The sequence below is a fragment of the Gopherus evgoodei genome, chromosome 9, assembly GCF_007399415.2.
Source record: "Gopherus evgoodei ecotype Sinaloan lineage chromosome 9, rGopEvg1_v1.p, whole genome shotgun sequence".
NCBI classification, from domain to species: domain Eukaryota; kingdom Metazoa; phylum Chordata; order Testudines; family Testudinidae; genus Gopherus; species Gopherus evgoodei.
Window position 1 is genome coordinate 24,716,410 of NC_044330.1, and position 23,861 is coordinate 24,740,270.

Below are 23,861 nucleotides of genomic sequence, written 5' to 3' on the forward strand. Positions count from 1 at the left end.
TAAGAAACTTCATTTACAATTAAATTAAAATGCAGAGCCCTCCCTGATCGGTGACCAGGACCCAGGCAGTATGAGTGCCACTGAAAATCAGCTTGCGTGCCACAGGTTGCCTACCCCTGGTATTCAGCTTGTTAGGCTTAGTTTTTTAGGCATCACCCAATGTCCACATGCGACATACCAAGATACAGGCTATGTCTACGCTTCTGCAGTAAGTCAACCTAAGGGCTTGTCTACATCAGAAAGTTGCAGCGCTGGTGAGGGAGTTACAGCGCTGCAACTTTGAAGGTGTACACATCTGCAGGGCATCACCAGCGCTGCAACTCCCTGTTTGCAGCGCTGGCCGTACTCCCGTTTTGTCTCGGGTGTAGAGGATCCAGCGCTGGTGATCCAGCGCTGGTAATCCAATGTAAACACTTACCAGCGCTTTTCTTGACCTCCGTGGAAGGAGGAAGCCTCTGGTAATCAAGCTGGTCTCCTTCCCCAGCTTGCTCTCGCGTTCCCGGAACCCCGAGCAAGCAGGTCTCCTTCCCTGCGGTTTGCAGGGGGGTTCGGGAACGCGAGAGCAAACCGGGAAAGGAGACCAGCTTCGCCGCGGTTTGCTCTCCCGTTCCCCGAGCAAGCAGGTCTCCTTCCCTGCGGTTTGCAGGGTGGCTCCGGGAACGCGAGAGCAAACCGCGGCGAAGCGGGTCTCCTTTCCCGGTTTGCTCTCTAGTTCCCGGAGCCCCGAGCAAGCAGGTCTCCTTCCCTGCGGTTTGCTGGGTGGCTCCGGGAACGCGAGAGCAAACCGGGAAAGGAGACCAGCTTCGCCGCGGTTTGCTCTCCCGTTCCCCGAGCAAGCAGGTCTCCTTCCCTGCGGTTTGCTGGGTGGCTCCGGGAACGCGAGAGCAAACCGCGGCGAAGCGGGTCTCCTTTCCCGGTTTGCTCTCTCGTTCCCGGAACCCCGAGCAAGCAGGTCTCCTTCCCTGCGGTTTGCAGGGGGTTCGGGAACGCGAGAGCAAACCGCGGCGAAGCTGGTCTCCTTTCCCGGTTTGCTCTCTCGTTCCCCGAACCCCGAGCAAGCTGGTCTCCTTCCCTGCGGTTTGCAGAGGGGTTCGGGGAATGCGAGAGCAAACCGCGGCGAAGCTGGTCTCCTTTCCCGGTTTGCTCTCCCGTTCCCCAAACCCCCCCTTGAAGCCGCCCAACAGCGCTGCAGTGTGGCCACATCTAACACCACTTGCAGCGCTGGTTGCTGTAAGTGTGGCCACTCTGCAGCGCTGGCCCTATACAGCTGTACTAATACAGCTGTAACTACCAGCGCTGCAAAATTTTAGATGTAGACATGGCCTAAGTTATGCAACTTCAGCTATGTGAATAATGTAGCTGGAGTCAACGTAGCTTAGGTTGACTTACTGCGGTGTCTATACCGCACTGGATCAATGGGAGAGTGTCTCCCTTCAACTTAACTTACTCTTCTTGTTCAGGGTGGAGTACTGGGGTCCAACAGAGAGTGATCTGCAGTCAATTTGGCATGTCTTCACTAGACCCACTAAATCGACCCCCAGGGCATTGATCACTGGAGTGTCAATCCAGCGGTAATGTAGACATAGTCACAATCAGTACTGGATTTACAATGATGCCAATAGTACCATCATGCTGGGCCCATGTTGGGAGGGGCGCATAAGGACTACATGGAGGCCCATAAATGTTTGGCACCAGGCCCACAGAAGGTTAATCTGGCCCAGTTCACCACCTCCTTCTCCTCCTTTTCAGGCAAGGGACCAGAGATGTTGACCTCCCCATATTCGTGAAGGCCTGTATGATCCAGACAAGCTCTGCAACTCATACACCAGTCCAATCTCCTCTGCCTGCTTCTGTGTAGTGAGAGGAAGACATCTTTGAAGACTGGCAGTCTCGTATCATTGTTTATTCCTCACTCTGGTGGTGGGTCCAGAAGCCACCCTTTAAGGGCTCTGTCCCCACCCAGGTTCAGACAAGATCTGCTCACAAGCCATCCTCTGCATTTTTGCTGACCCCATGCCCCAGTCAAGCTCTGCATAGCTCAGGCCAGTCTTTGCCCTGCAGTGAGAGGAGGGAGAGCTCTCCGCTGCTGGAATCCCCCCATGCACTGTGGTAAGAGGAGACCCTGCATGGGGAGGCGGGGATCTGCCTGGGTCCAACACAGTCAGGGGTCACCCCTTCATCCCCTGTGCCTACTGCTGGTTAGGGGCAACGGCACGGCAGGCCTGGCTACACAGCCAGTGTGCTCTCCTGTGCTGGCCCGCCCCGCCCCGGCGCCTGCTGCCCTCAGTGCAGACAGACTTCTGCGAGGGGCAGCCTGCCACCCAGACTGTAGCAGGAACCGTAGCGGAGCAGCCTGGGCCAGGAGAGCAGCAAGGGCCACAGAGCAATAGGCCTAATGCCAATCAAATGGAGTTAGCCAATCAGAACTCAAATCCGTCCCGAGAGGCGGGATCTGCTATCGCCTTCGCAAACGGCAGCCGTGGTTGCCAAGACAGGGAGGGGGAAGCTAGTGCCGGCTCGGTCGTGCGAGAAGCGGAGGCATATAGTCTGAGTGAGACAGTCTCATTCCGATAAGTGACTCGTCAGAGGGGAATTTCCCGCACGGCCAGGTTAAAATGTGAAAGGGCGGTGGGACCTGCGTCACTGCGTGACGGACAGGCAGGGTGGGGCTTAGCGGCTTTCAGCTCGCTTGCCTGCCGGGAGCGGGCGCTCGGAGCCGGACCCAGCCCTCCGCCGGCGCGTGGAGCGCTGTTCGTGTGCGCGTGCGCCAGCCCAGTACGGCTGGCAGCGGCTGTTGGCAGATGTACGTCTGTTCACACGGGCCAGTGCGTGCTCGCTCGTGAGCGTGCGTGTCGGTGCAAGCACATGGGGGATTTCATTCACAAGTATCAGTGTGTGCTCGTGAGTGCATCTCCTCGCACGTGTGTCAGTGTGAGCGCATGGGGGATGATTTCATTCACGTGTCAGTGGATGCTTGGAAGCGTGTTTTCTAGCACGTGTGTGAGTTCGTGTAGCTCCCTCATACGTGTCAGTGCAAACTCTTGGAGGGCTGATATTCGTGTCAGCACGTTCTTGTGTGAGCATGCTTTCCATCACGTGTGTCAGTGCAAGTGCATGGGGGGATGATTTTATTACATCAGTGCATGCTCATGAGTGTGCTTTCCATCACACACATGTCACTGTGAGCACATGTGATAATTTTGTTCATGGCCCTGCATGCTCATAAATGTATGTTCCATGCCCTTTGGTGGGCCCCATGAGATGAAGGAAAGGAAATGAACATATGTCATGAATAGAATGGTGTTTATTCCATTTGCAACCTTTATCTCAGCAATAAACACCATAAGTGTAAATGAGTGGTGGAGGAAACTGAACAAATCGCCTCCAGGGAAAGGAGAACAAGCTGTCACCAGCCTCTGCTTACAGATGCCAATTCTGCCCTACTGAAATCCTGCTGTAGTAGTCAGCCCAATACACAGAAATGTAACTACATGACTTCCGACACATCGTAATGAGTACTCGTCTCAAATCTCTCTTCTGAAGCAATTTATCAAACAGTAATACAACCCTCTCAGCAGTCTTTGGGAGATCAGTAGTCATACCTAAAAAGATTTACATTGCAAAGCTCAGGTTTATCCCATGTGGCTCTTGGAATGAATGTAATGGCCTAGGATTGCTTCCTTCTAGCAAGCTGGAAGTCATCACAAATCCTACCCTAAAAAAGAGTTCAGGTATCCCCAAATAACATTACAAATCTAATAAAACTCTTCTTTCCTTGGCTTTCTGGCCATTTAAAAATGATAAAGCCTTCCCAAAATATATAAGTTAAAAAAGTAGGTCAAATTTAAGAATTTACCTTCCTTTGCATTTTCCTCCATAGTTTCCCTCTCATCATATCAGTTAAAAACAGAATTGTGTTCTGTCTCCTGCTATTTGCACAGGTGGGTCCAGATTCAGTTACCCTCTCCCATACTGAATAGTACCTCGCTGTTTGAGCAGTTCCGATAATGTCACGGCAAACCTGGTGGCTGAACTTTGTGACTTTGTCCTCACCCACAACTATTTCACATTTGGGGACAATGTATATTCAGTTCAGCAGCACTGCTATGGGTACCCGCATGACCCCACAGCATGCCAACATTTTTATGGCTGACTTAGAACAATACTTCCTCAGCTCTCGTCCCCTAACACCCTACTCTATTTGCACTACATTGATGACATCTTCATCATCTGGACCTACGGAAAAGAAACCCTTGAGGAATTCCACCATGATTTCAACAATTTCCACCCCACCATCAACGTTAGCTTGGATCAGTCCACACAAGAGATCCACTTCCTGGACACTATAGTGCTAATAAGCAATGGTCACATTAACACTATACCACCCTATACCGGAAACCTACTGACTGCTATACTTACCTACATGCCTCCAGCTTTCATCCAGACCACATCACACGTCCATTGTCTACAGCCAAGCTCTAAAATACAACTGCATTTGCTCCAATCCCTCAGACAGAGACAAACACCTACAAGATCTCTATCAAGCGTTCTTAAAACTACAATACCCACCTGCTGAAGTGAAGAAACAAATTGACAGAGCCAGAAGAATACCCAGAAGTCACCTATTCCAGGACAGGCCCAACAAAGAAAGTAACAGAATGCCATTAGCCATCACCTTCGTCCCTCAACTAAAACCTCTCCAGCGCATCATCAAGGATCTACAACCTATCCTGAAGGACAATCCCTCACTCTCACAGATCTTGGGAGATAGGTCAGTCCTCGCTTACGGACAGCCCCCCAACCTGAAGCAAATACCAGCAACCACACACCACACAATAAAAACACTAACCCAGGAACCTATCCTTGCAACAAAGCCCGTTGCCAACTCTGTCCACATATCTATTCAAGGGACACCATCATATCATAGGATCTAATCACATCAGCCATACCATCAGAGGCTCATTCACCTGCACATCTGCCAATGTGATATATGCCATCATATGCCAGCAATGCCCCTCTGCCATGTACATTGGCCAAACCAGACAGTCTCTACAGAAAAGAATAAATGGACACAAATCAGACATCAAGAATTATAACATTCATTTGAGTTTGAGACCCCTGGTTTACACCTACATCAGTCACCTAGTAGAAAAGAAATAAAGTCATAACATGACAGTGTTATATTACTGATGTTTTCTTCCTTTAAAAATAAATCTCTTTGCTTTAGTGCTACATGTATGTTGCAGCGGGAGACCATTTCCTGTAAGAATATTCTAGTCCATTCATGCCACAAATGTTTAGTTGAATAACAATGTTTTAAATGTTTAAATAAGTATTTAGCTAGTCCTATTCACCAGAATTAAATGAAAGTTTATATGAGAGTCAGTCGGGTCTCTGCGGTTAAAATATATCTTCTCCATGAAAGTGCTGAGTTTTGCAAGCTTGTGCTATTAAAAACAAAGAATTTACACCAAAAGCCCCAACTTCGAATAATTTACAAATGATAGTTTACAAATCACTTTAGGATGAAAATTACTGTAATAAATTCAAGTTATTATTATGAGCTCACTCTCTGCTATGACAGGCCTGTATGTAGCTGTGGGTGTGATAGTTTCCTCTCCCCCATCATGAGGGAACAGGCAGAACTATGGTTGTGAGTTTCCTTCCTTTCTAGCAGAGTGAGCTGGCAGGTCTTTATGTGTGTGTAAGTGTTCCCTACTAACCCAAGAGAGTAATCAGAAAGGTCTGGGTGTTCCTTTCCCACCTTAAAAGTGATCAGGGCAGACTATATATGAGTGTGATGTGAATGTTTCCTTAGGTTACCAGGCAGGCTTGTACCTGAATTTTAATACTTTCCTTCCCTATGAGGCAGGTCTGCCTCAGTCTCATTGCACAGTAATGACCGCTATCCTGCCCCACAAGCTGTCAGCAGTACCAAAATTGTGACTCATTATACCACTGCATTAGAGAAGTGAAGCTTGAAAGAAGAGTGGGCTGTGAATGGGGGATTGTGAGAGTCCTGCTTCATGACTATACTTGACTGGCAGAGGTAAGCCCCAATCAGGAGCATGGAATGTTGGAAGCAATAGGTTCAGCTGGAGTTTGGCAGCTGGAATCCAGCTGTCAGAGTTTGTATGGGCTCCTGGAACCCAGCCCCTAGCTTGGGAAGGCTGATGGGAAAAAGAGGCATGACAAAATACTTCAGCCAGTGGGGCTTCACAGATGGCAAGAGGACCGTTAGTATTTTTAAGAGGTTGTTTAATGACCTATGCAAGAGGAGTGGGCAGCTGCTAACACTGCTGCCACCTCTGTCAGGCATAACACTCAGTGAGGTTCAGTCCCCTCTGCTAGGATGCAAGAGCTGTCAAATACATGGGCTGCCCCTCAAAAGCCCCTATACAAAAATGAAAAATAGGGAAATGGTAGTGCGATGAGGTTGAATTCATCCCTGCTGTAACTCCACAGACTTCACTAGGGTGAGTTTTGTCCAATAAATCTAGATTAGAGAGGTTAAAATAAATATAGAAATGCTGATAACACAAAAGGAATGAATTTGGATGAGAAGAATCTGCAATAAAACACTGCTGTGGATTATCGTTAAGTATCTGTTGGTTGATTGGTTTTTAGTGAATAGGATAAGGCTTAAATAACGCAATGAAGACTGCCAAGAGGACCATAATTTCTTCTCCATTTCTGAGATCAAACACCAAGGAACAGGATAGATATCACCTGTACCGTTGTTCACTCTGGCCACTCCTCAGAACTCTTTTAAGTGTTTATGATTTATGGGGATTTCATTATGGCTATTTTGAGGAACTGGAATACTGGAAAAAGACAGAGAAGTTTCCCCACAAAGATGAGAAGAGGACTGAGCAGGACATAAAAATCTACAAGCCCTAGGGCGAGCATCTTACTAAATTCTGGATCTATGATTCAGAGCTCAGTATTTATACAGTGTTTAGCAAATTTGGTTAAATTGGTATTTTTATTAATAAAAAACAGCTATACATATTTTGCAACTGTGGATTTTAGAAGGGATTGTTTTCATTTGTACATGAATTAATTCTATTTTTTCCCCTACTCCCTCCTTACAAAAAGGCTGTAATTAAAATACTGACAGAATCTCAACTTTAACACATGGACTGTGCCTATAATGATGGCACTATCATTTGGACAAGGCTTGGTCTTATCTAAAATTTGGGGCCTCCTGCCTGTAAATGAAGGACCATTATTTCAAAACAAGTTTCGCCAGATAAGATTTTTCTGGAGACGAGTTATGCAGCAGCATTCTGTAGGATATTACAGCACAGATTAAGCGTCAGTCTGGTCCTGGCCTTCTCAATTCCTAATGCATTATTTTTACCAAGGTGCTGGGACTCGAAACCTCCTCCAGGCTTTACCAGGAGGTGCATGGCATCATCCCAGCTCTGCCTATGGCCCCCGTTTGCTCCCCGAGGAGGTTTAATGTATAAGCACCTTCCGCCTGATGGCCCTAAAGCCCTCACAAAGGGGTGTGTGGTTATAGCCGGTTTACAGAATGAGGAGACTGAGGCACAGCCCCGGGGCACTGGGTCTGTGGCAGAGCTGGGTGATGGAACCCAGGAGTCCTGGCTCCCAGGGCTGACGGTTACAGGCCCCGCCTTCACATTCTGAACCCGCTTCTCCCAGACCAGCAGCCCAATGTCCCCGTGCCGTAGCCCCACCCACCGCGGGCATTAAGACTCTACTACGTTCCGAGACGCGTCACCACGGCTGAGGCTCTACGCGCGGCCCAGCTGCACCAGCGAGGCGGGACTCTTTTTTCCCAGCGCGCACCGCGCGGAGGCGCCGCTGTGTGCTGCGTCACTAGAAGCCGGGCAGGGCGGGTTGTTCTCTGCGTGGCCGGCTCCGGGTGCGGTAGGTTCTGTGCTCAGCCATCATGGCCTCTGCTGCGACCCACACTTCTCCGGCTGCCGCTCCCGCCGCCCCTCCTCCCGCCCCAGCGGCCCCGGGCATCCTCATTGGGGACCGGCTGTACTCGGAGGTGTCGCTCACCATCGATCACTCGCTCATCCCCGAGGAGCGGCTCTCGCCTACCCCCTCCATGCAGGACGGCCTGGACCTGCCCAGCGAGACCGACCTGCGCATCTTGGGCTGCGAGCTCATCCAGGCGGCCGGGATCCTCCTCCGCCTGCCGCAGGTACGTGCTGGGCCTGGAGCGCCGCTCCTCGGGGGCTGGGCGGCGGGAGGGGCCCTTGCGCGCCCTGTTGGTGTGAGGCCGGGGCTGGGGGCGCGTGAGGAGGCCTCGGCCTCGGAAGGTCACCGCGCGGCTTGGGCCGCAGGGCGGGGGGTGGCGCCGCCATTGTGGCGAGGAGGCGCTGCAGGGAGGGCGCGTGTGTGTGGAGGTCGGGGAGGGGGAGGGCGCCAGCCGGGTGCTTGACACAAAATGGCGGCGGCCTGGTGCCGGAGCCGGCTCAGCCATCTCCCCTGGAGAGCCGGCTCCGCTCCCGCCCCGTCCCGCCTGCTGAGCCGGCTCATCTCCCCCGCGCGGGGGGTTTGTGTTCGCAGGTGGCGATGGCGACGGGGCAGGTGCTGTTCCACCGCTTCTTCTACTCCAAGTCGTTCGTCAAACACAACTTCGAGGTGAGTCCCGGCTGCCGGCCGGCGCGCGCCCCCGCTGGGCCCGGGGTGGGGCGCGGGCTGCTGGAGGCTTTCGCCCAGTCCCAGCTGTGTGGGCTCCTTGCTCCGATCCGCATGGGAACTGCGGAGGGCACTAGCCCTGCCCCGGGCCCTCCCGGCACTTCCTCAGGGAAGCAGTGTCGGTAAAGCTGCATTTTTCAGCCTTTTTGGGGTGGTTTCTCCAGCTGGTTGTGTAACGTGTCCAATGGGACCTGCAAATCTCCGTCTCACGGAAATGGCTTCTTTTCAGATTGTTGCTATGGCCTGCATCAATCTCGCTTCCAAAATTGAAGAAGCACCTCGTCGTATAAGAGATGTGATAAATGTCTTTCATCATTTGCGCCAGTTAAGAGTAAAAAGGTAAGAATAACTCCATTTTCAGTATATCCACCCGCTATCACTGTAATATGCCAGTTTTATCAAACCAGTTTGATTTTCCAGGCTCAGTCCAACACCCTAAAATTGAGAATTGGCTATTAGGTACACCTTAATGTTTTTGCTGCTGGTCTCCATCAATGTGACTTTGATTTGGTAAAGGCAGAAATATATTGCTCTGACAGCATGATTCATATAGCTGCAAGTCTGAGTATTGATTCCAGTGTAAAGTCTCTTCCTAACTGAATTGGGGTGCAGTGGGGGGGGGTGTCTCTGAGTTTCTTAAAGGAAGTCTTAGCTGTAAGTTTGGTTAGCTGGCAGATTGTTTCGTGTTCTTTTTGTTTGTTTTTAATTTTTAGGGTAGGTCTACTTTGCTATAAGTGTTTTGTGCAAATTAAATAATTCTGTAGTATTAGTGAGATCTTGTTAGAATATTTTCTATACTTGGCTACTGTAGACAGTAAAATAGACTGAAGTATGTAAGCATAACAGCATTTGTGGTGAGAAAGCAGTATAAAAGTGGCAGTGGAAAGTATGATTTGCTGTACAGTGTATGAAGCTTTAATGACACATCAGCAAGGCATATAGGATTGAATCTTGGAAGCTGAGTGCACCTGTGATTACAGAACATGAGTGGTACTTTAATGGTACAGTGAGAACTTTCAAATCAGTAAAATTGAAACTTATATTCATTTATCTGATCTGTGTGTGGTTCTGTGATGATTCCGCTTTTAGTTTGTAGAGCCATTTTCAGTTGAGTGCTTAATTTTTGGCTTTTTAAGTGTAAAGCAAGGTTACATTACTAGATTAAAGAAGGTGCAAGGAATGTGTTTGAAGGGGAGGAATACTCAATAAATATTTCACAGCAAGGCAATGTTTAAACCTGGCTCTTAAACAGTAATTCAGACTTCCTGCAGATGTTCATGAAGGCATTTCAGTTGTATTACCTCGCCTGTCTTGTCTCTAGTAAATGTACCTAGTTGTATTGACTACGTTGAAAGATAAAGAATACAGTAAATTAAAGCTCTGAAGGACTTTCTTTTCTGCTAGTTAAAAGTAAAACTTTTTCTGTATTTTGTCTTGCTAGGCGAAAGGGGAATTTAAAAAAATATATTCTGCAACTTGACTTTTTGAAGAAATAGAATATAAAAAAATTAGGAAAATTAGTTGTATTTATGGTGGTTTTATTTTACATATTCAGTACTTACAGTGCACAAAATGTAGCCAGTTTGTTAAACCTTCTTTTATTGCCATATGCTCACCTCTTTAAAGTCAGTTTTAGTAATAGAAAAATTGACTATCTGCATCTGATTTGAATGGAACCTAGTTTTTAAAATGAGGAATTAATGGTTTTTTGCACTTGTTGGCACTAGGAGAATTCTGTAAATTTACTGTTGGGATTCCATGGAATCTCTTGAAAATTACTATTTGCCATAATTACGACAAAGGAATCTTCTTATTTGATTACTAAAATTGGTTCACTTAATGTGTGAGCTTTGAACCAGAGACTAAAGATTAATTGGTGATATAAAAATGTTTTTCTGTGCTATGAGAATAAGAATGAGTCAATTTTTATATGGTGTTGGAAGGATCAGAGAAAAAAATTTACTTATAAATTTTTTTTTCCACATAGCCTGTTCCAATTCAGAATATCATTTACCCATGTAAATGCATCCACAATGCATCATGCTCAAAGAGAGGCAGATCATTTCTTGACCCATTTGTTAATTCACTTATAGTGAAATGGGTATCATTGCCTTAAGATTTTGAGAAATGAATCTGCATGAAATTAATCTTAATGTCTAAGTGAGACACTCAGGCTTGCTTTTCTAAAACAAGCTGGATATAAACATTTTTTCTGTACTTTTTACAAGCTTACTAATACGTAAACTGTACACGTTATTAACTTCAGCTCTTTTTTCCCTTGCAACCGACTATACAGCGACCAGCTACATTTACCAAAGCCTGGGTGATGTGGAGTGGTACATAGAGATGAAGCTGTCGTCATGGCAACAGTGAGTGAAGTATCGAAAATCCCCAAGGAGAAGCCAGTGCTCTGAGAATAGGTCACTGGAATCGGGGGACTAACAGGTTGGCCGCTGGTGAACCATTTGGAAGAACTCCTGTATCTTGTTATAAGCTTTTTTCTTTGCTGTCCAGGTTTTTAGTATATTAGTTTAATATTTTTTTATTTGAAGCTGACACTTAGGCTCTATTTAGAATTTTCACTGACATCCTGACACAAGAAGAAATGAAACAGTCTAGTTATCTTACACTTAGTTTTCATATTGCCTTAGTCTAATTTGTGTTAACTTTATCTGTAAAGTACCAAAACTCTGATTTCTGTTGAAGCATTACATATTCATTCTGTATATCCTTCTTTAGACACCTACTGGTTCCTAGTTCTAACTTTTGCCTATTTCAATTGAGATTTGATATATAAACCGTTGTTCAAGAATACAGAAAAGGCCTTGACCCAGTATACATGCGGTCTTGTGCTTAGTTTTTGTTTGTTTTTTTTAACTACCCCTCCTGTGCATGTGTTCGTATGATTGGGGTCAGATGCCTAAATTCTCAAGTCAGAAGCTCATACAAAGCATTTGGTCAACTATGTAGCTTGCTTCTGGGTAGTAGGCACAGGGCTAAAGATAGTTTTTTGACAAATAAATGCTTCTGTTGTATTCTCAGTGTGACAATATGCCACGGAGTATTGTACATAACATTTTTGTGCGCATGAATAAGTCTACCTGTGGTATTAAATTGAAAGCCTGTTTTTCGTAACTACACACTAAACTTGTTCTTTGAAATATCTGAAAACATACTTGACTGCATATGTTGAGCCATGTTTAGCATGTGGAACATAAGTTGCAGTTGATGTGGGTTATAGCCCTTGGTTTTTGGTAACTGTTATATGTAAACACCCACTCCTTTTCTGACATCAGTTTTATAGTCTTATGAACTGATTTAAGGGAAGCTTTTAGGAAGCCATTCTTTCTTTTACATCAGTGAAATAACTTCATGACGTTGGCTTGTAATATATGCAAATCATGAAGCCTGCAGTGTTTGTTAGAATATCACACAAAACAGAACTCTCATTTTGTCTTTTGTCACATTAAATAATGTGACAGATTTCAGGCTCTTTCAGTGGCAGTGAGTGATCTGAGTAGATCACATCTGTGGCATGAGGTAGTTTTAATGTTTATAAATGTTAGACATACAGGGTTTTCCTTTCATCTTCTGTTTCTCTTATCCACCTGCTTTCTAATGGAAACAGAAAAAATGTTCTAATGTCAGTATCAAAGAGGTGGTGATTCCAATTAGGAATAGAAGATCGAAAAGACTGCACTTTTGGCAGTTCATTTAATTATTAGTATTACAAAACGTCCTCATTTTATGGTCTAATTCCCTAGTTATAGCTTTAGATTGTTTTGTGACTAACCTTTAATGTTAGACAAGCTATCTAGGTTATGGCCACTAGCCCCATGTTCTGCGTACATATTCCCTTTCTAGTGAAACTTGGCACTTTAACTGTAATGATGGTATTGCAAGGTAGACTGTTGGGTGCCGTGTTCAGGGAGAGAATCCGAAAGCTGCTTTGAGGTGCACTTCTGATGCATAGGTAGGGTGGACATCTCAATAGTCCTTAGAGCGCTTGATCGTCCCTCCTCCCCTCCACTACCCTTTCAGGCCAGCAGCAAAATGGCTATTCAGAGTGTTGCGCAAAATAAAAATCCTTATGACCGAGAACATTTGCAGGAAGAAGTAGTAGCAACTTTTTCTTTCCTCTTACTAGGGGAGAGGTTAAAATTGATAAGTTTTAGAACTAACATTCCATTTTAAGAATGGGGTGTCAATTCCTAATTATTTTTGTTAGCTTAAAAATTTACGATTTATTTTCTGTCACTAGTAGGGCACAATTGACTGCCTTTTATGCGGGATCAGATTTGTGATAAAGTAGATAAATCCAAAATTGCACATCATGAGTTTTCCATTTCTTTTAGTGCTGTCTAGATGCTATGAACATAAGTTCTTTCTCTGGACGCTGTTAGGATTGTAGTACCATAAAACTGATGTCCCTGATGAACATGGTGCATGTCTGGGCAATGAATAAAACAGACATCCTGTAATGGCTTGATTGTCCCTTCCCTATCATTTTGGTGCTGAGGGCCTACTGCTCAAGTAGGTGCTGTAAGTACTCGGCACCTCTGAAAATCAGACTACAAATAAGGATTACTTTATAACTCTATTTTCTTACGTAGTTTGAGAATTCATCTTTGCAAAAGCCTATATTAATGGAATAAAGGAAATAAACCGTTGTATAAGAACTGCTGTCAAACATCTATAGTAGGCCTATAAAAATGTTCAGACTGGGACCTGGCTTGTGGACTTAAGTGTTCAGTGAGATATTTCTCTGTCACTTATCGCAAAGTAGCATACTACTAACAAGATAGTTTAGCTGCATCTATTCAACTTCTCCAAGTTTTTTGCCTTGAAATGTGGTTTTGCTAATATTTTGATTGTTAGATTCATAAATAAAGTATAATATCCAGGTTATTACTGTCTCTGAAATGCTTTAGCTAGGCTTCCGAATAAACCTACCTTTAGTATTCCAACTAACCTAAGCAATTTATCTAAAATCCCACCCTAAGCATTTAAGATAAGTCTCAGCATATCTTAAAACTCATCAGGAGACACTAAAAGTATTGAATCCCTGCTGCCCTAATACTTCTTTGAAAATTTCTCCTTTAGCAATGATCCCCTCCTAAAAATAAGAGGAGCTATTGTGATAACTGGCTTGTAATCTTTGCAGTATCTGAAGTGGAATAAGCTATATATGGTCTGTACTTATTAGACAAGTCATTGTCAAATATTTACCTTTCTGTGGCAAACAGATTTAATAAGATAATAGCATAATCACCTGTCTCCAGGTATTTCTGTCCCTATAGAAGATTTGAATGAGTTTGTTTCCAGACTTGGTAACTTGCTGCATTTTAACTTACGTACACGATGATGATCTTAAACATGTGACAACTATACAGAATTGAGATACTACTGATTCGGCTTCACTGTAAAAAAACAAAAACAAAATCTTTGACTTTTTTTTCTTCAGTCGAACAATGGTTCATAAACTAGTTACTCTTGATTAAAACATGGGTGACTTTGCTTTAGTGAAGCAGGGGTAATCAATAGGTGGACTGCGGGCCAAATCCAGACTTTTGAATGGATCCCAAAATCTATTTACTTATTATTGATGTACTATTTTTGTTTATTCACATACATATAAATATAATCATTATTTTATCTGGAGTCTGGACCTTGACTATAACTTGATCAAGACAAAAAATAGACTGCCTCTTTGAACAATGTAACATCTTATTAGCAATGCAGACTCAGTTTGAGGGATATAAGTTTTTGAATAGACATTCTTTGAGAGTCTTGTAGTTATCTACATCAGTAAAATGCAGTTTAATGATAAATTTTGAGCTGTCATGGAATTACTAATTTAGAGTGCTCCCAGGTCATACAGTTAATCCAAACATCAAAGGCATTCCAAAGTTCATCTTGCAATATATTTGGCCCCATCCTACCAGCAGGGCACGCTTGACCATTAATTACTTCCCTCAGTGGTCCAGCTGGAAGAAGTGAGTTGCAGAATGTGTGTGGTCTCTGAAAGGTGTTAAGAACCACATGTTATATTTATTATGCTGAATTTCATCTGCAGTCTTTCTGTATTGGTGGATTTTGCATCTTTGCAGTCAAATCATTGTATTGTAGAAAAGTTTTGCTGGGAATGCTGGAGATAAATAATGCAGTTTGAGTCACTTTTTTTTTAAGTATAATTAGTTACTGAGGGGATAAACTGTTATCCTTTGACTTGTATAGCACCCAAAATATGCTGTGTACTTTACAGGCATATAAGACAAGTCTCTGCTCTAAAACCTTGTAAGCTAAATCAACAATATAAAGAAAAAATGTAGACAAAAATGAGTTAGGAAGCAAAAACCTAGAAAAAGAGAGGAACAAATAAAATAGGATATGTTGCTTGGTTGCTATACTATGCAGTAACAACCCACAGCCTGTGGGTGGTGTGTGTTTTTTTTTTTTTTTTTTTTTTTTTTTTTTGAGACTTTACCTGAATACAATATATTGCAGGACTGTGGGTGGAGAGATTGGAAATTGCATGACGTGCCAGGTTTGTGTATCTTTCCGTTTGAGAGTTCTTACCTTATAAACATTTGATGTGCTGAACTGCACCCATTAGTTTTTCTAATAGCTCAGTATTCAGGGGGGTGTTTCCTTTTCCTGGTGTCCTGCTTTGTGTAAAAGGATGCACCACAGTGTTTAATTTTAGGAGTCCTCTTTGCTCAGAGGTCACTGGTCTCTTTTGAAGCTCCCTTGGAAATTCTGTTTACTCTTTTTAAATCTGATGTTGGCACATTTGCTTTCTTTCAAATTTTGGTATGTATTCTTCCCTTTCGTCCTACACATAGGCAATTCCAGTACAATAAAACATGAACTTGCTTAAACTTAATAGCTGATACAGCACTTAAATAGTTAAACAAGTCTTTTGCTAGAGGTAATGATTAGTGTATTCAGATTGTTTTCATTGCTCACTTTCTAATGTTGGTACTGTAGGTGTCTGAAATATTCATTATAAATTGTAAATCACATTATTTCAGTTTTAAGACTGGAAGGCAGTTTGCGCAGTCAGTAACAGAGGAGTAATGTTAGCAGGATGGCAGTCTTAGTTTAGTTTCAACCTGTAGTTTAGCTCTGATTGTGGCTAAACTAGTTTAAACTTGGACAGCACAAGATTAATGCTTAAACTTGCTTGCAGGAGTTTAAAACAGGTTTCTGTTGCCATTAGTTGGTTGGAAGGGAAAACAGAGATGCAACTATTCTGGATATGCAAAACAGTTTTGATTTTATTTCTTACAAACTATAGGACTCCAAGCCCCTTGATACTTGATCAGAACTACATAAACACCAAAAATCAAGTAATCAAAGCAGAAAGGAGGGTACTGAAGGAGTTGGGATTTTGTGTTCATGTCAAGCATCCACATAAGGTGAGTTGTCAAATGAAATACAGGCTTTCAAGTATTGAGCTGCCTTGACAGCATCTCTATGAGACGTAACAGAAGAAATGCAGGTTTGGAAATGACCTGGGGGAACTCTCCTACACCCCTCTACAGGTAACTGCAGTTAATTGTCCACACAGCAGAAACATTTGGCCGATTAGTAGCTTGTGGTTGCCTTGGTAGAAGTCACTTGCCTACACTATGGCAGAGGTGACAGTCATGTAAAAGTTGTAAAATTGGGGATATGTCTCAATGGACAAGAAGAACTAGATGTGTATGGGTTTACAGCCTTTGCTGTGGGATTGAAGTAGAACACCACCACGTAAAAATATAAGAAAATTGTTTCATGTGTTAAAAACATGCATCTATCACTTTTTCCTTGTGTGTTAAAGTTGAGTTTTTTCTCTTATCCCTCAGATCATTGTTATGTATTTACAAGTCTTAGAATGTGAACGTAATCAAACCCTCGTTCAGACAGCCTGGTAAGTTTATTCTTTTCCATTTTTCCTAGCCAGGAAAATAGTAACAGAAATAACAAGCTTGATGTCCCATATGCAAAGCATTGAGCTGTAAGTTCTAAATTAAAATATATACATTTCACAATGCATTTAATGCTTGTTTCTGCTTACTATTTTCATGGTTTGATTAACTTACTTTAATGGAGAACTCAATTTAACTTTGTTCTTTTTTCTACTCTTTAATTAAAGGGTAGTCCATGATGGTAAGTCATAGAACTCTGCCCTCTGCACCACAGCTCACCTGGGGATGGCCTGATTGGCTGCCCTTCTCTGCAGTCAATCCAGTGCAAGCTCTCATCCGAGATTCACTGAAGTGGTCCATATCCATCTGGCAGCATCTTCTAGTTCTGTCCGGGTGTCAAAAGGATTTGTATATTTGCTTCTAGAAGTAACTGTTCAACATGTTTCTAAATGTATATTTGTTGCCTACCTACTTACTTTAGTGTATCTAAAGGACCCATGGACACGTTTTGGATTGACTACTTTCAACCAATATGGATTCAGTTGACTTAATTAAGCTTGGATTATGAAGTTCCTTAAAGTGAATACAGCATGCTCATGCTTTCTTAACACAGTATTTAGAAACTGAATGTTGGGCACCATTTTATATAAATCACTGGTGATTGGTTGTACTGTTAACTTCTGTAATTCACATGTTATAAATTTTTAGAACTGTCCCTGAAGTTTAAAAGTCATTATTGGCATAACAATACTTGGCAATACTAGCTCGGTAGAGGAAAGGTGCTATAATTTAGTAAGTGTGAAGTTAACTATGCAATTTGTAGTAACCAGTCCCAATGATTATTGAAAGATGCAGTTATTTTTAACTTTATCCAACACAAGGTTAAATGGTTGACACAGGGCAAGCAACTAGATGGTTATCTGCTTACAAAATAGAATAAAGTTGAAGCAGAACTGGTGTATTATGTGGAACATTTAACAGACTTTTTTGGTCATATGTTTAGCTACCTCATCATGTAGTGGATATAAAAGTATATCCGTTTTTAAACACTTGAGTTTCAGACAAAAATGGACTTACCTCTTGGGTAGAGGGCTTTCATTGCTTAAGTGACAGTAAATGCCTATAGAAAAGCATGCTTCGCTGATCATATAACTGGACAAACTATTCATTAGACTCTATAGATTTGTAAAGTTTAGTTTGATGGACACTTCATAGACTATCCTAAAGTATTTGGAGAAAAAAATCAATTTTAACCATAACATTTGCAAAAATCCCTTATTTGGTGACATTCAGAGTTCTGTTTCTAAGTGAGACGTAGTTCTTGCATTGGGACTTCAGAGCAATGACAATGGTGCGTATTTTGATGTTACAAAAGTGAAGCAGCAAATTCAAAACGGTAAACCCTTTAAAACCAAAGTGATGGTAGTACTACAGTCTAAAAAAGGCAATAAGCATATGTAAGTTAAAGAAAAAATAATAAAGTAGATTGAGTCTCCAGTTTTGTTTCTTTAAACTGAAAGTGATAAGTGAACATGAGACAAACTTTTATTTTTTTTTTTTTTTTTTTTTAGGAATTACATGAATGACAGTCTTCGAACTAATGTATTTGTTCGTTTTCAACCAGAAACAATAGCATGTGCTTGTATTTATCTTGCTGCTAGAGCTCTTCAGGTAAGTGTGTTTGTGTTTAATTGCTTGGGATTGGTGTATTCATTATTAGTAACTTTGTTTTTGTTCCTGGAAAACTTCTGTAATGATACTAAAGGTCAGATTTCTTTGATATTAAGGCTTTATTCTGCCTTTTAGATTCCACTGCCTACCCGTCCTCATTGGTTTCTACTCTTTGGCACCACAGAAGATGAGATTCAGGAGATATGTATAACAACTCTGAAGCTTTATACTAGGAAAAAGGTAACTTATTTTCAGAACTGACTAACTTAAATGAAGATAAAGTTAGCATTGCCAAGTAGGGTGTGTATGATTGCGTTTGAACAAATATGTAAACACGTACAATTAAAAATCTACCAGAAAAAGGCTCCTCTGTATTCACCATTCCCTCCTTGGAGAAGAGCATGAGTGTGAATCACATATAACCCATGTTAGATATGTTGCTTAATTGCATGGGTGTCAGATACTATAATAGGTGTGGTATATTGACTAGCGTAATCTTGGTCCAAAATCTTGACAGTGCCTATTACTCTCTTAAACAGCCTAATTATGAATTGCTGGATAAAGAAGTAGAAAAGAGAAAAATGGCATTACAGGAAGCTAAACTTAAAGCAAAAGGATTAAACCCAGATGGTACTCCAGCTCTCTCAACACTGGGTGGCTTTTCTCCTGCTTCCAAACCATGTAAGTTACAACGCAAGGAACAGTCCTGTAGGAAGATGTCTATATACAATGAATCTCTTCTAATTCTATACCTTGATGCAGTGGAAGGAATGAGATGTAAAATTTCTCATTCTCCATTGAGAATTGTGAAGTTATATAAAACTTCTCATATGGTTAAAGCTAGAGGATAACATTTTAATTACTTTTGGTTACTGGATTTTCATTGGCACCCATTATTGGCAATCTGCAATAATGTGATATTGAAGGAAAATTGCAATATCGATTAGATGCTCATTATGTCATACTCCTTGGTTAATGCCATTAATGGTACACATTCAGCATATGCATCACTGTATCTTTACTGTAGAAGTACATAATAAATATTGAAAGCTTGTAAGTGGGATTTTCATATGCCAGTGTTTCTGAAATGCAATAGAATCTAGTGACACTATTAACTTGAAACCTAAGTCATGTGACACAACTCAACTCCTCTTAACAGATGTGCCTGCTAATTATTTTCCTTGTGCTAGGTATTTCTAAAAATCGTTTTAAAACATCTTTCAATATGTTTTTATTCATCAAGGTACAGTAGGACCTCTGCAATCCAAAGCTGTGAATATGAACAATTCAGAAATCTAGAAATGGAATTTCCAGTAGCAGTGCTGTCTTGGCAGTAATATAGAATAGCTACAGTGCATAGAACATAGCTTTAGTTATACGTTTAACAGACCAGCCAATCATTAAAATTATACTGTAAAGAACTTTAAAAGGATCCTGTTAGTTTAAAACATACAAGTCTTAACTTTTTTGACATTTAAATTCCAGTAGCACTTAAAGACCACAGCTAGGTTGGGCACGATTATACTAGGCAATGTACAAACACAATAAATGATTACAGTACATTATCTGAAGACTAGAGCAAATGTATAGAACCTAAACCTTTATTTTGTTTTGTATCTTTCAAAGTAACAGCTATTCCTTGAACTTGCAATTTGGTTGAACTTTGAAAGTTCTTTGAAGTAGTGCATGTAAAATTCCATTATTGACTCCTAAAGGGAGGGTGAAGGGATAATTTTATGTATGGGTAGCTCTCTCAAAGCTGAGTGAAAATGGGACTTGAGGGCATTCAGAACAAGCCAGCAACTCAATTTTTAATGGTAATTCTGCTGTTGGCTAGTTGAGGCATAAGATTAAAACCTTCCTCTCAAATAACATCCAGTATGTGGTGCAATTCATGGTATTAGTTTTGAAATGAAACTCTAAATGTTTTGCTTGTGGTTAGATGACCTGATTGTGTGGTTCCAGCAGCTTACGTGCTCAAGCTAGTACAGTAGAAGCTGTGTTATCCAGCACTTTATCAACCGGAAAGCTCTAGAAACTGACATTTCTGATATCTACCAATACAAATTAAAAGTATGGTTGGCGCAGGACTGGCAAGCTCGGCTCCCTGACTAGCTCTGTGGGGCTCCCTGGAAGCAGCAACATGTGCCGGCTGCTCCTAGATGGAGAAATGGCCACGGGGGCTCTGTGCTCTGCTCCCTTCCTGAGCACTAAGTCTGCAGCTCCACTGGCCATGAACCATGGAGCTGGGGCGTAGGGGTGGAGCACTTGCAGGCAGAGACAGCATGCAGAGCTGCCAGGCCACACCTCCACCTAGGAGCAGCAGGGACATATTGCCATTTCTGGGGATGCCAGAGGTGGGGAGCCACCGGAGGTGAGCGCTACCTGGATTCAGCACCCTGAAATCCTTCCTGTGCCCCCTCCCCAGCACTGAGCCCCTTCCCACACCCAACTCCCTCCCTCCATTGGTAAGTATAACTCTTAGTTAACCAGAATTTGAGACTAAACACATGCCAGACAACAAAGCTTTTACTGTAGTAAGATAAGTTTCATATCTTAACTAAGCAAGAACACCTTGTCTGCGGCTCTCAATGAGGCCAACTAGAACTGGCTTCTGTTCTCAAAATTTTGTTCCAACAGCCTAATTCTGACTTCAGGACAAGGTGCAAGGACCATCTATTTTCCCAGGGTTCTAAGAAGTACGTGTGAGGGGAGCGGGTTAGAGCAGGGTATTACTCTTGATGGAGAGACACATACTTCATCTTAATTTGTGCCTATTACATGTACCTTGGATGAAAGAATAAATACATCTTTAAAGAAAAAACTCATTAGACAGTGTACTTGCCATCGTACGACTTACAAACTACTTAAATAAAAGATTTTACTGGTGTCTTTAATGTAGTATTTTCACTTACAGGAGCAGCTACTAAATGGAAAGAGAGCAGCAGTCAGCATTAAGTTTTTAGTTAGCGCTTATATAAAGTTAGCACTTGCATAAAATGTACCAAAAAATCCTGTTCCTTGATGGCAAATTCTGCCACAAGCGAATAACATCTTAACCTTGAATTATTTGCTCTCATTCTTAGCTTCCCCAAGAGAAATGAAAACTGAGGAGAAAACACCAGTATCTGTGAATGCCAAAACTATTAAAAAAGAACCAGAAGAGAGACAACTAGCTTCAGAGAGTCCTTACAATGGGTAGGAAAAATCTGGCTTTTTTTAAGCCAGCCAAACTTCAGTCAGACACTTTCAAGTTAGTCTTTGCCATCTAGTTTTGCGAAGTGTAATCTTCAATTTTTTTTTTTAAATTTAAGCATGAGAAAAGAAAGCAAGAGAAGTAGAAGCAGCAGAAGTGCTAGTAGGTCAAGGTCAAGAACAAAGTCACGGTCTAGATCTCATACTCCTAGGAGACAGTAAGTAAAATAGTACTTTTTGATTGCTAAATGACTGACTTGTTTCAAGAGGATAATTCAAAATGCCATTCCATATAGTAGATGGTCTTACAATAAAGGGATTTGCTGTTAGTAAACTGTTACAGTATCACACAGTTGTGCTGTAACCAGTAGATATTCAAATGCACATGGTTGTGGATGAAAATCAGTGGTATAAGAATATCGATATATTCTTAAGATAAAACAGCTTTAATACTAAAACTCAACTATGGCAGAGAGTAAGGTCCTCTTACGGTTTTTGTTTGAAAATCATCAGTTGCACCTGTTTTCTATTTTAAATATGAGAATTTTCTTAAGCACTTCCCTTAAAATGGTAGGAGTAGTTATATGTATGAAAGTGCTATAAGAAATAGTCTCATGCAACCAAATTTTAAAAATCAGTGCATTTTTGTAACCTCCTCCCTAAATATCTGAAGTGTATATAAGATCCATAATAAGGAACATGTGTGGAAATGTTTTAGCCAGATCTTGTTCTGTGAATATCCATTTATCATTTGAACTGTTAAGACTTGTACATGTGTTCAACTCCTTAGCTATTGTTCCAAAGAAAACCTTGTACCGGTGTTTTTAACCAATGTAATTTCTGCTGGAGTTTGTAAAGAGCCTTAACTCAGAGATGTCAAATAAGTTTGATCGCAGATCTGAAATCGTTCACATGTCACTAATAACACTTCACTGCCCACGGCATGTAAAAAGAGTAAGAATAGAAAGAACTACAGTCTAATCATGAGTAGTGGTTGCTTATGTTAAGCTTTCAATACCACTGAGTTGGTTGAAGGTAGGGTGGAATTGCTTTGCTGTTGATAAGCGGGGAGGCTCAGTTTTCAGTGGTTTGGAACACACTGTTAAAGTACTTTGTCAAACAATAGGATCCTTATACCCTGTACTTAATGGATGCTTATTGCATTTTTTCAACCCTTCTGTTTAAATGGAGGCAGTTGTATAAGTTTTGTTTGTTTGTTTGTTATTTTCACAGCATAAAAAGATGTAAACATCCTAACTTGAACTTTTTTTGTAAGTTACAATAATAGGAGGAGTCTATCAGGAACATACAGCTCAAGGTCAAGAAGCAGGTCCCGCAGTCATAGTGGCAGTCCTCACAGACATCATAATCATGGATCTCCGCACCTAAAAGCCAAGCACAGCAGGGATGAGTTGAAGAGTGCAAATAGACATGGTCACAAAAGGAAAAAATCTCGCTCGCGTTCTCAGAGTAAATCCAGGGATCATGCCGAGGCTGCCAAGAAACACAGGCATGAACGGGGACATCACAGGGACAGGCGTGAAAGATCCCGCTCTTTTGAGAGATCTCATAAAGGCAAGCACCATAGCAGCAGTCGTTCAGGACATAGCAGACACAGACGCTAAGTTTTGGGCCTGTACCTGATTTTAGTTAAACCTGTATATAATACAGTGTACGGACTGTGAAATTGGAGGAGAAACTGATTAGGAATTGATTTATTTAAAATCCAACTTCTAATTTTCTAAAACATGTAGGACATTTTTCTTTGGAAGAACTATGTTAAATTTTTGCACATAAAATACCATAGCAGTATCAAATGATTGAAAATAATGATCAGGTTAAATTGTACGTATTAGAGTTATGTATTGTTTATCAATATCAGAACTGGAGAACATTTCTGTTTAAAAAAAAAAAAGGTACCTTATTTTTATACAGGCCAATTGCAGACGCTTATATTTAAGTATAGTTATTTGTCTAAACAATGGTGAATACTTTCTTACACTGGTTTTAGTCTGCATGTGTATAAAGATTTTTACAAGAAATAAAATATATAGTGCTGTTTTTTACTGCTCTGTTGAATTAAATTGTTCTAATTATTACCAAAGCTAATTCAGAACACTGCTTTGTTTAAACTGAATTATCACCTCCACTGTTGATACCTCAAATAAGATTTGAAATATTTAAACACAGAGCTTGTACATGGTACTGCATCTTTTTACTGCTTGTGTTGGAGTAGTGTCTTGTTTCCCATAGGGTGGGATCCCAGCTCACCTGTTTGTCAGGGAAAGGTTTCAGATGTGTTGCCATTATTCAGGATTTTTTAAAATGGGTGTTGGGATAGGAGAGTGGTGCTTATGTTATGCCTTGAGCCTGCTCCATATGTGCCTGCTCCATATGTGCCTT

General features: G+C 41.9%; 1 protein-coding gene across 1 annotated transcript; it reads left to right on the top strand.

The window, feature by feature from the left end:
* Positions 1-7,734: 7,734 nt before the first annotated feature.
* Positions 7,735-23,530, top strand: CCNL1 (cyclin L1). Its single transcript, XM_030574857.1, has 11 exons — positions 7,735-8,179; positions 8,548-8,622; positions 8,909-9,018; positions 15,980-16,100; positions 16,530-16,594; positions 18,164-18,263; positions 18,399-18,503; positions 18,803-18,944; positions 21,350-21,461; positions 21,578-21,676; positions 22,735-23,530. Exons 1-11 carry the CDS (start codon positions 7,919-7,921, stop codon positions 23,081-23,083), a joined length of 1,539 nt encoding a protein of 512 aa, XP_030430717.1. The 5' UTR covers positions 7,735-7,918; the 3' UTR covers positions 23,084-23,530.
* Positions 23,531-23,861: the final 331 nt, after the last annotated feature.

Excerpts from the sequence above, each read along its gene's own strand:
- CCNL1 (XM_030574857.1), top strand. The coding sequence starts at position 7,919 with ATGGCCTCTGCTGCGACCCACACTTCTCCGGCTGCCGCTCCCGCCGCC. Across the intron at positions 8,623-8,908 it reads TCGTCAAACACAACTTCGAG|ATTGTTGCTATGGCCTGCAT; the intron begins GTGAGTCCCGGC and ends GCTTCTTTTCAG. Across the intron at positions 16,595-18,163 it reads ACCCTCGTTCAGACAGCCTG|GAATTACATGAATGACAGTC; the intron begins GTAAGTTTATTC and ends TTTTTTTTTTAG.